The following is a 12,654-nucleotide window of genomic DNA, read 5'->3' on the forward strand; positions in this document are numbered from 1 at the left end:
TCCATCGTTCCAATATGCCCATTCTGTCTGAAATCAGATTTCTCTCTGTCTCGCCAGGATGAGCATCGAGGTGTATAGGGCCTTATTCTGCTGACTTGTTGGAAAACTTGCACCCCTGGTGCGGTAGCTCCCTGTACTTTTCTAGTTCACAGACTTGGTGGTTCTCCCAGGCTTCCTTTTTCCGTCTATGAAGTCACTTCTCCACTCGACGGAGTTTGCGATAAGTCTCTGCGCGTGTCCGCGTTCTTCGAGAATGCAACATTGCTCGGTATGCAGCATTCTTCCGTTCTGTAGCTAGCTTACATTCATCGTCAAACCAGCCGTCCCGACTTTTCTTGCGGCTGGGGCCAAGTATCTTTGTGGCCGTATCAATGATAACGTTCTTCAGGTGGTTGTGAAGATAATTTGTTCTTGCTTCATCTCCAAGATTTCTGTTGACTGCAATTATTGCGCCATCCATTTCCCCCTTATAGGTGTTGCAGAGGGCTGTGTTGTGAATGGCTTCAGTATTCACTCTCACTTGATTGTCAGAGGGAATTGTAGGTGGTGTCGTAATTCGAGCTCGGAGTAATATGCCAACGAGATGTCCGAGTCAATATTGGCCCCCTATATATTCTGATATTCATCAAGGCTGAGAGGTGGTGACTTCCGATCAACACGTGGTCAATTTGGTTGAAACTGGTCGCGTTTGGAGAGGCCCACGTTTGTTTGTGGACTGCTTTCCTCGCAAACAAGGTACTTCCAATAACCATTTCCCATCTGAGGCAGGAGAAGCAAGGATCGAAACTGTAATCTGTCGTGGATTTTCCCTCTCGATCGCGGCACTCGCGCGTGTATGATCCGTTTTTTTTTATTTTTGCAGGTTTAGCCCGCGTTCTAGTTTATTTCGTTAGACCGTCGCGAATACCTTTATTCTCGCCTCATTTTTAGTGCGGTCCCACGTCAAAGCACCTAGATCCTAGGTTTAAGTCGTTCAGCTTCTGCTACTTCCCTGGTTGATCCAGTCCTTTCCGCCTCTATGGCTTTCGAGACTTCTTCGGGGACCTCGGTATGTTTTTCACCCGGTGAAGGTGTCTTTTCTCGGCATTTCCCTGTGCACATGCATGGGTATGGTATCAAATCGATAGTTGATATAGCAAATCCGACGTTTGATTGCCTCCAGGAATCGATCATCTACCCCGATCGTAAGGACTTTACCTTTCGCCTCCACCTTTCTTTTCAAGATTCTCCATAGTTGCGTATGGAGATCCTCATTCTGAGCGATTAAGAGGCCCATAATATCTTCCGTTTCTATTGTCGCGGCTTTTAAGAGAAAAACTGTCACCATGTGTGCTCCTGGTATATCATCCCCAGCACATGTTGACAGTTCGGCCCCTTCCCAGCGTGGCAATTTAGGAACTATGGTCCTAATCCACTCTGCAGTATCTTCCGCCGCATAGTCCACCAGTATAACGCCTGCTCGAAAGCGTATTCCGGTGAACACAAATTTTTAAGTCCATTCCTTGCACATCTGCCTGACGACAAGGTCTTCGATGGTTTCCTGCTCCTCACGAGTGAGTATTTGCTCGGGAAACATTTTTGGTAGTATGGCCAGTCGGATGCCCTTGACCGCACTAGCATAGCTAATGGCGGGCTTCTTGAGTCCTGCCTTCACTCCTGACCTGCCCGGGTTTTCTCATAACTTGGGTTCAGGTTTGTATTTTTTGCGAGCATTCCCTTTATGTGGGCTAATCTCTGCTGCTCTCCGGTTACTTGGATCCGGTAGAGATGGCTTACGTTTATCCTGAGCCTTCTAAAGAGCCTCTTCTGGTTTCAAGCCTTCCTTCAGATATCGCAAGTACCATTTTGCACCTGCGCCACTGAGACCTGTTTCCTTCCTGATATCTGATATATTTATCTCAGACGTGTTTTTGCTGGTTCCTGCTTTTTGGACAGTGGCGTTTGTTGGTTGTTGTCCACGCAGTATACCTTGGATCCACTGCTTGGCGTCCCGACTTCTCCCTTCTTGGGTGTAATCACCTAACTCTCAGAATTTCGGAGATGTGCCTCCGCCTGACTAACCAGTTTGTATGCGGGACGGGATCCCGCTTTATTGGTTTTAGTTCTTTTATTTTTATTGCTGGTACTCATTTGATTCCCACGAGTATGGGGGTTAGGACGTCCGCCATGCCATAGCCCTCCGTTGCACGGTAAGGTCTAACTTACTCACTGAGGCGACCAGGTATCAATGAGGCTCCGTTCGAATACAGACAGTTACATCCGACTGCAAACTATCTAACGGGCACGGTTCGCATGACACCCAGGATTAGGAGAGGTGTTTTTCGACTTCCCAGTCTAGATCCATAGCGTTTTGTTAATAATAGGGTCACCTCGTGCAGGGTGGGGCTATCACCACTTACTAACGGTCTTGGTAGACGATAGGCGTGGCTCCTGAAAAGCCACGCATCGCACTAGAGGAGAGAGAGCTCATTCTCAGAGAGAGACAGGTTGGCCTCCTGGGGTTATGTTCCGCATTAGTCTATCCTGCAATGCACTGCTTGACGAATAGATACAAAACAGAATATCTGTTCGCCCAGTAGTAATAGTTTTCGAAATTTATTTTCAAATAATTACCTAACTAACCAGGAAAATTTGAAAAAAATGCCCTCCCAAGCCGCTGTAAACACTCATAACATATTGAGAACATCTGTCATCTGTTTAGCTTCCAATTGGAAACTGACGCATAGAAACATTCAATTGTCACTTCTGCCTTCTGTCAGATTTTCATTCTGCAGTGTGGCACGTTTGGTGCTCAACTGTTTTTTGCGTGCATTTATTGCGGCGTCCGGACGTCGAAACATCTATTAAAAGTGTCATAGAAGGCTCCACGATGGTCATCAAGCTCACAGCCAACATCAACAATCCACCAATAAGTACGTGTGCCAAAATACCGGCTCGAATTGGACTTGACTTTCATTGAGGTTATCTCATGCAATTCTGATGACATTTTCGCAATTTTTTTGCAGGTGGATTAGCAACGGCGCTCCTTATCAATGAAACACACCCCGTTGAGGTGACGTGGGCCGAGGAGACGGCCCTTTTGCTGTCGAACGGGACGAAGTTGCAGTGCCACTCCAACAACGATGTCCTGCGAGCCTTGGCCCGGGAGGCTCCCAAGTATGAGCTTTACGGGCAAACCCCCATCGAACGCACACAAATCGACCACTGGCTGTCGTTCAGCTTAACTTGCGAAGATGACATCTCATGGGCGATGGACTTCCTGGAGAAATCCATCGCGCCAGTAACGTTTCTTGTCGCGAACAAACTCACAATCGCCGATTTTGCGCTGTTCAATGAAATGCACTCGCGGTACCAGGTCCTCTCGAAAAAGGGGATTCCACAGCATGTCCAGCGGTGGTACAACCTCATCATGGCCCAGCCCTTGATCCAGAAGGTACTGAAGACTCTTCCAGCCGAAGCTAAAGTTGTCCGCACTTCGAGCAGAGGTAATAGCAATGAAAAGGAAACGAAGCCAGGAGAGAGGAAGCAAGAGGGCAAGTTCGTGGACCTACCCGGCGCGGAGATGGGTAAAGTTATTGTTCGCTTCCCACCGGAAGCGTCTGGATATCTGCACATCGGCCACGCCAAGGCAGCTCTCCTCAACCAATACTACCAACAAGCGTTCCAGGGAAAGCTGATCATGCGATTCGATGACACCAACCCAGCCAAGGAGAACGCAGAGTTCGAAAAAGTCATCCTGGAGGACTTGGAAATGTTGGAAATCAAACCAGATCTCTTCACGCACACCTCGCAGTACTTCGACCTCATGTTGGAGTATTGCGAGCGTCTGCTCAAGGACGGGAAGGCGTACGCGGACGATACCGATCCCGAGACCATGAAGAAGGAACGCGAGCAGAAAATCGAGTCAGCCAACCGCAGCAATTGTAAGTAAGTGATAAAATGATGAAATCCAGTTACTGATAAACTCCTTGCATTGCATCAGCCGTCGAGAAGAATTTCGAGATGTGGAAGGAGATGGTGGCCGGTACCGAGCGCGGGCAGAAGTGCTGCATTCGAGCTAAGATTGATATGAGCTCGGCGAACGGTTGTATGCGCGATCCTACAATTTATCGTTGCAAAAACGAGGAGCATCCAAGGACGGGAAGACAGTATAAGTGAGTATCGTTGGTTTTTGTGGTTTTAGGGGTCTGAATTGAAGATGGAAACGGCACTCTCTCTCGATTGGTATTCACACTTTCTTGACGATTCATTTGATACTTTCTCTATTTAGAGTCTATCCCACATACGACTTCGCCTGTCCCATTGTCGATGCCATTGAAGACGTGACCCACACCCTCCGCACGATGGAATACCATGACCGTGACGAGCAGTTCTATTGGTTCATTGACGCCCTCAAGCTCCGCAAGCCTTACATCTGGGAGTACAGCCGTCTAAACATGACCAACACAGTATTATCCAAGCGGAAGCTGACTTGGTTCGTCGAATCCGGACTTGTGGACGGATGGTGAGTTCGGCACCAAACTGGTCCACCCAGCATTGACAGTAAAATCTAAAATTTCTCCACAGGGACGACCCTCGCTTCCCAACCGTACGAGGCATCCTCCGACGCGGTATGACTGTCGAAGGTCTGAAAGAGTTCATCATCGCGCAAGGTTCCAGCAAATCCGTTGTCTTCATGGAATGGGATAAAATCTGGGCATTCAACAAGAAAGTCATCGATCCTATCGCTCCCCGCTACACCGCTCTGGAGTGGGATAATCGCGTTGTAGTGAACGTCGCTGGTGCTAAGAAAGAATGCATTGAAGTGCCGGCACATCCTAAGAACGAGTCGGTCGGAAAGAAGTCTATTTGGCTAGGACCGCGTATTTTCATCGACTACGCCGACGCAGAGGCTCTGAAAGAGGGTGAAAATGCAACATTCATAAACTGGGGCAATTTGATGATTAAGAAAATCAATCGAGCGAATGGAAAGATCACCTCCGTCGATGCTGAGTTGAATTTGGACAATAAAGATTTCAAGAAAACATTGAAATTGACTTGGCTGTGCGAGGGAGAGGCAACTGAATTTCCACCAACTTTCTGTGTGTACTTTGACCATATCATCAGCAAAGCAGTTCTGGGCAAGGATGAGGACTTCAAGCAGTTCATTGGTCAGAATACTAGGGTGAGTTTGAGCATCCTCATCGCTTTCATACCTTTTCTGACGTATTTATCTCAATTTAGACCGAAGTCAAGATGCTGGGTGATCCGGAACTGAAGAAATGTAAGAAGGGTGACATCATTCAGCTGCAACGAAGAGGGTTCTTCAAGGTGGATAACGCATACGCCCCACCGAGCACACAAACTGGAGTGACTTCGCCCGTCGTTTTGTTCTTCATTCCGGACGGACATACTAAGGAGATGCCAACTTCTGGAGCGAAGAAACAAGCAACCAATGAAGCCCCAGCAAAGAAGGTAAGTTATATTGTTCGGAACAGTAGTAAAGTGCGGGTGAAAAAATCGCTCTAAATTAAATAGTAAAAAGCATCGCCTCTCCTGGCGAAACTCGTTTTTTGCCGGGAGACTGGTGTGTGGAACTGTGGGAGGCGCCGAGTTTACTAGCCGAGATGACCAAGCAGTTGTTGCTTTCGGCTGCGAATGGCTCGGGGAACATCGGTTGAGTAGAAACTTCCACCGCGGTCGGTTGGCGACACCTTGTCAATTGCTGGTGGGTTTTATCTCCAACTGGATTGGGCAGGGTGGTCTCCGACTCGGGTGACGAGTGGCTTCGTATGACTTGCGATCAGTTGGGCGATTAGCTTGGAGACTGCGATGAATTTGTGGATTGGATTGCGCTGAGGTAAACAGCAAAGAGCTAAGACAATGTGGGAAGCGGATCATCAACGGTGACCTGGAAAAACACCGGCTTAAACCTATTCGTTGAGACGTTGGTTGACCTGCCATTCACTTCTATTGTGTACACCGTGAACGAACCCCTTTCGACGATCCGATGCGGGCCAGTGTACGACCGCATTAATGATTTTCTGACCGTGTCGACGCGTAAAAAAACATGTGAAATCAAACCGAGGTCTTTGGCCACGAAATGTGATCGTCCGTTGCGATGGACAGCTGGACGCGGTCGTGCTTCTCGCATATGCTTCTGATCCTGGGCGAAAAACTCAGACTGGCTGTCGTCGCTATCATTGTTGTTACTGTCCGCAAACTGACAAGGTAGCCGATTCAAAAAATAGCTCCGGTGGGTGATATCAATATCCTCCTGGAAGGGGAATCATAACAGATCAATGACGCTTTGAAAGAACGGTGCTATCGCCTTACGACTCCGTTAGTTTCCAGGTTGTACGTGGAGTTATGAGTGCACTTACACAGTCATATTCGCCAGCGTTCGCAAGAGCGCGCATTCTTAACTGTGTCTCCCCAAAGATCAGTCCGAAGCTAGCCCAAAGCCAACCTAAAGCAACCCCCAAAGTTAGCCCGGAGCCAACCTACAGTAAGCCCAAAGCCAACCCGAAGACAGACCAAAAGCCAGTTTGAAGCAAGCTCAAAGTCAACCCGAAAACAGTCCAAAATTCAGCCTGATGTCAGCCCAGAGCCAACCTAAAGCAAGCCTAAAACCAGCCCGATAATCGGCATCGACAACTGCCGTCGCGAGTTGTGCTACGAAAAGCGTTAATGTTAGGTGATGTTATATTACAAATTTTGTTATGCGATGATGCTTGGTAATGGGATGCGCGGTATTGCAGAAACCAAACGTCCTTACCCTGAACTGAAAACAGGCCGAACCGAGTAATGGCGGCTGTCTTTGCAATGTCACCTTCTGCGATTGGGATCTGGTTAAACGCCTTCATTAAGTCGTTAGGATCGCGTGATTGCGTTGTAGCGGCGGTAACCTTTTTGTGTGCGAGATGGAATGGGCTTGCCAAGGGCGCTGCATAGCTGACAGTGTCCATCCTCAAAAGATATTCAAAATCCGATTTTGTTAAACCGATCTATGTGGTGTCGATCCGAATGTCCTTGGGCTTAGTGTCGGGAACTACCAGAGGATCCTATGAAAACCGGATAGCGGATAGCGTGCAGACTCTTGTTGGATGAAGTCGAGCTGGGTAAATTTCTTGTCGCGCTCGATCGTTGCCAAGTCCACCGAACCCCGCAAACTCTGTTTGCTCTCTTTGTCGGGTACGAAATATCTGCGGCCTCCGATGTGCAAATGATTTTGCGAATATCTTCGAGTGCTGTACACTTAACACGTAAGTTGCGAAACAATTGCGACGCCCGTCTTTCTCCTACGCTTTGATCGGGCGGTCTTTTAGCGCGTGGAATTTTTCAGTCGTAGGTGGGGTGTCGACATTGTCCGGCATCTATCTGGGAGATTTCGGGTCGAGTTCCGTAATTCTGGCCAAACCTTGCCCGAAACTGGGCTTTGACTCGTATAAACCATTGTTTCGGCCGGGACCCCCCAAAAAAGGTGTCGACTTGCTTCCTCCAGGTCCGCGGATTCGTCATCTGAACGAGACATATTCGCATTTACAATCACTCACGTAACGGTAATGCAGACCCAGTACATGGATTTAGATGGAATTGTCTTCAGCAAACCAACTACAATGATATACAAAAATTAAAATAGCGATTCATTTACTCCACGGTCTCTTGAGAACATAATCTCTCTTGCTAAAATGTGGTCATGGTCCAGACGTGGAGATCCGCCTTAAATGCCTTCAAAGGCAGAACTTCATCAAAGAAAGACTATGTTCCTAGTGTGGTGGGACTGGAATGATCATTTAAAAGAGTATTGTCGGCAATTGGACAGTTTGAACGAATCTCTCATCCATGTGATGTGCTTGCCCAAGAAGAGGCAAAAGGGAGTGCTGACGGCTGTATTGGACACATCCTCGGCCAAGATAAAAATTCCATTATACGCTCTAGTCAGGTACAAAGTTGTGGAAACCTGCGTTGACCTCAAATTCGATATTTACTTGCTGGAATTTCTCTGGTGTTAGTTCGCGTGCTCGCTAAACTACTGATGAACCTGGCATAATGATTTGACGATATGCTTTTCAATCTTAATGCCCAGATGGAACGATAATCTTTCTAAATTTAATTTCTATGTGGCTTAACGATGACGATTGAAGCGCACTTTAATTTGTTCAGTGGATCCGCTGTGAATGCCCCAAGAAGTTCTGAAATATCAGTACTTGTATCAACCATGAACCTGAGTCACGTTCATCTATCCGATACAAGCAGCCAACGGAAAGGCCGTTCTCAACGGTCTGAAGGCTGGGCGACCCGGTTAATTTTTCTGCTGCTATATATGATTGCCATTGACCCTTTGATGCCCATGTGCAACGTACACTTTCTATAGACGGGTGATTCATGGGAGAGTAGACTCAACTGTGCTAGTGAGTTCATTCATATGAGTGACCACAAAAAAGGCAACTCACTACACACGAGGCGCCATAGAAGAATGGACGATATCGAACCGCTTCAATATTAATAGGGTGAAGGCGATGTACTGTATCAGAGCACATAGAAATCCCACCAATTGTCGCGATCATCTCCTTCTTCCAATGTCTGCGAAAAGTCTCGAGCTCCCGGGAGTTCGCATGATTGGAAGTAGCATATCTGTAGAAACTGTAGGAGCAACGATGAAAAACTCTGTACAGATATCGTCAATTCCTACTGCTTTACTCCGTTTACGTGCATTGGTAGTCGAGATGATTTCACTTCTAATTGGAGAAGTAGTCGGTGACGGCATGTATCGGTGACAAACGGAAGGAGTCGACCACTAACGTCTCTAACAAGACCATTGAAAGATTTGCGACTATGTGCAAGTTCTTTCGTGAAGTAGTATACAGTTCTGGAATCATTGCTATCTGCGGCAGCGTCTATTTCCTGACCAACGTAATAATAAATCTCCTTTGCCTTTGTCACGTTGTAAACTACATTGTATTCCTGTATTATCTCCGTTCCGAAGAGTCCAACTGGCGCTGTGTGGTGCCGTTCCGAAGAGTCCAATTGGCGCTGTGTGGCGCCGTTTTGATTCCACAAAATCCTAAAATCATGATTTCTGTCCGAAGAGGAATGGGGTGGAGTCCAGAACCAGCCTGTGCCATTCGGATTTCCCATCTTACAACTAAAGATCTCCCGGAGATCCCTCAAGAATATCTGAGTGTCCGTAGTCTGGCTCTAGCTAGGGCTGGACAATCGTGATGGAAGTGTTTGAGGATTTCTCGCTTCTCTCCGCAGTTTCGGCAATGCAAATTATAGAGTGTGGCGAGTCTGGTGGCATTGGACTTCTAGTATTGCCAGTACTTCCGTTTAGAATATATTGAATTCTTGGAGACCATACGACTCAATTATCTGAGAAAACTCCCGCATCGACTCTATAGACTATTTTTAATCCGTCGTTGTGTATTCTATACTGTGTCATAACTTTGGAAAACATCGGTACTCCACTCTGCCCTGGTGGAAAAATTGACTTGTATGTTGCGTAGTCCATTGGGAATATCCAATTCCCAAAGTAGTTCGTCTAGGATGTTTTTATGGCCTTAGAGTTTCGCTGTCTAACATCCGGACTCACGTAGTCTCATAGCACTGCACTTAACGCCCAGGGCAGGAGGAAAAGGCGTAGGAGTAAATTAAGAGTATCTGCCGGGCAGGATTGCAGCCCCCCGGTATTTGCACACGCGGTTCTTTAATATTGATATAGCACTTAATGTATTATCTTCTTCCTTTCTTTTTCTTCAGCCTTTATCCCGTTCGCAAGCGGGGTCGGCTCGTCGTGATCGGTTACCTCATTTGGCTCTATCGAATTCCTGATCTGGCTGCAATCTCGAGACTTTTAAATCCCCATCCAACTTATCAAGCCACCGTTACTTCGGCCTGCCTTTTGGTGGTTTACCATCGACTTCGATGTTCAGACCAATCTTGGCAAGTGAATTGTTGTTAGCACGAATTGCGTGACCATACCACGCCTCTCTCGCAATTTTTCCACGATCGATGCAGCCCCATAACGATCGCGGATATCTTCATTTCGAATGTGATCAAAACTTGTCACGCCACTACATGTGTGTAAATTTTTTTTATTAAATATGGTCATGTGGGATACCAAATGAAAGGTTTCAGTAAGTTCTTTTCAATGTCAGTCTTAGTTTTCACATATGTTGGAAAGGTGGGGAGTGCACAGCCCCCCTTAAGTTCATCCTAGCCCCACGAAATTTTGCAGCAATGTAGGCTTTAACATAGAGCATGTTGGCGCACTATTATTTACAAAGTTATAATAGGTCAAATTTGTCGCTTCTTTGCAAATTCAAGATTTTGAATGTTAATATCATCCGATCACCATCAACGGCGCAACGACCGGTATCCGGTCTAGGCCTGCCTTAGTAAGGAACTCCAAACACCCCGGTTTTGCGCCGAGGTCCACCAATTCGATATCCCTAAAAGCTGTCTGGCGTCTTGACCTTCGTTTTCTTTTTCTACCATAGATATTGCCCTTATAGACTTGCCGGGCTGGTTCATCTTCATCCATACGGATTAAGTGACCCGTCGACAGTCACCTATTGAGCCGAATTCTATCCACAACCAAGCGGTGATGGTATCCCTCATAGATTTTGTCGTTATGTAGGCTACAGAATCGTCCATCCTCATGTAGGGCGCCGAAAATTCTTCGGATGATTCTTCTCTCAAACGCGGCCACGCTTTTGCTAAGAATCCAGGTCTTGTACAGTGACTGACTAGACTGAACCTGACTAATGTACGAGGCCAGACAAAACAGGATCACTCTCGAGATCATTCATCATCGAAAACACTCTAAGACAGGGGGAGCCTTTTCATGCATCCTTTTTAACCTGGCCCTGGAAAAGATGATACGTGATGCTGACATAAATTCAAGAGGCACCATCCTCTACAAGTCCAACCAGCCACTGGATTATGCTGACAATATTGATATTATGGGAAGAACAATCCGAGATCTACAATCTACCTTCATCCAGATCGAGCAGGCGGCACTCTGCGTGAGATCTTGGGCTGCACATTAAAGGAGGCAAAAAAGTACATGGTGGCAACATCAGTACCATAAAAATGAAGAACAAACAACATCAAATCGCACTGGTCAAATGCGAATAATAAAAATAGGAGAATATAACTTGAGACCGTTGATTATTTATCCTATCTAGGGTCCAATATCATCATCATCATCATCAACGGCACAACAACCGGTATCCGGTCTAGGCCTGCCTTAATAAGGAACTCCAGACATCCCGGTTTTGCGCCGAGGTCCACCAATTCGATATCCCTAAAAGCTGTTTGGTGTCCTGATCTACTCCATCGCTCCATCTCAGGCAGGGTCTGTCTCGTCTTCTTTTTCTACCATAGATATTGCCCTTATAGACTTTCCGAGCTGGATCATCCTCATCCAATACGGATTAAGTGACCCGCCCGTCTGGGAGAAGAATCCTCCGAAGAATGTTTGGCCCCTCTGAGGATGGACGATTTTGTAGCCTATATAATAATGAAATTTATGAGCGATATCACGCAACGAGATCTTTATCTTTGGGGGTGGACTTCCTTAGAAAGACAATTTTATACATAAGTGATAAGATCTCAAGGACTAAATATCTGAAACTTTTTCCTGTGGCATGATAATGTTGAAGCGAATCAAAAGCGAAATATTGAAACCCAGATTGTTAGGTAGATTTTATCGGTTGCAATTAAACTTGAAACATCTAACGAAATTCAAGTCAGTAGAAACTTTTGACAGTTGATTTAGCTCAAGTATTTGGATGAAATAGTGAATTTTGTTTAGGAATTGAAGTAGTTCTAAGTCCGCCACCCACTTGCCGGCGAACCGGACCAATTGAGAAGTAATTTATTTCCACGGTTGTGATCCACGGACCTCTCAGTCTTGGACAAGCACCTAAGATGCAAAAATTAGACTTGCGGTTTCGTCCTAAACAAAATTTAATTTAACCCCTGCCGGCTTTAGGTCTAAATTTTTATTTGACAGTTTAGTCCTGAATATAATTCATACATATGTTGTGTTTTTGAATTTATATAAGGGAGCTCCCAGAGGTGAGACAGCGCCTGATGAGTTGTTTCTGCCTTGGACGAAACCGCAAGTCAATCGTTACATTTAATTTACCAAATAACATAAAAAGCTCTGAATTTCTGTGGTTTTATACCATACCAAAGCCAACATTTTCTCCGCATTGCTTACCCCATGATTATTAAAATAACAACAAAAGGGAATACTGCGCGTGAGTATCTTCTTGATACTCTCATATATCCATTGAAATCAAAGTCAATGCTAGATTGCTCTCTCAAAACTAACAGAAACTCAACGCGTCTAGTCGCGATGGTATCGTATGTGTGCTTTTACAGTGGTGGGCGAAAGTGAAAGTGCCACATGGATGGCTAGAGATGGTTCACTCAGTCAGTTACCTTCTGAAGACTCTTTCAGTGCCGTTCTGTCTATTGACGTGGAAGTTCCAGTGTATTTTTAGATCTTAGAAAAATTCGGGGGAAGCTTTAAGCATATCTAGAATTTCAGTTGGAAAGTAATTAGGTGAATAATTTTCTTAATATTTATCTTGTTCCATTTTCTTTTAATTTAAGTATTTCTGTGGATATGTGACTGTGATAATAGAGCAAATTAGATAT

At 45.9% G+C, this 12,654-nt stretch overlaps 1 protein-coding gene across 1 annotated transcript in view; it reads left to right on the plus strand.

Annotated features, from left to right (window-relative positions):
* The first annotated feature begins 2,750 nt into the window (after nucleotides 1-2,750).
* The window catches only part of LOC119653181 (bifunctional glutamate/proline--tRNA ligase), a 29,303-nt gene continuing 19,399 nt past the window's right edge, over nucleotides 2,751-12,654 (plus strand). Inside the window, exons 1-6 of the mRNA XM_038057735.1 lie at nucleotides 2,751-2,912; nucleotides 3,006-3,923; nucleotides 3,983-4,154; nucleotides 4,271-4,504; nucleotides 4,567-5,164; nucleotides 5,224-5,454. Of these exons, the coding sequence (XP_037913663.1) occupies nucleotides 2,870-2,912; nucleotides 3,006-3,923; nucleotides 3,983-4,154; nucleotides 4,271-4,504; nucleotides 4,567-5,164; nucleotides 5,224-5,454 (2,196 nt within the window). The 5' untranslated portion in view covers nucleotides 2,751-2,869. The remainder of the gene's footprint in view (nucleotides 2,913-3,005; nucleotides 3,924-3,982; nucleotides 4,155-4,270; nucleotides 4,505-4,566; nucleotides 5,165-5,223; nucleotides 5,455-12,654) is intronic.

The sequence above is a fragment of the Hermetia illucens genome, chromosome 3 (genome assembly GCF_905115235.1).
Source record: "Hermetia illucens chromosome 3, iHerIll2.2.curated.20191125, whole genome shotgun sequence".
NCBI classification, from domain to species: Eukaryota; Metazoa; Arthropoda; class Insecta; order Diptera; family Stratiomyidae; genus Hermetia; species Hermetia illucens.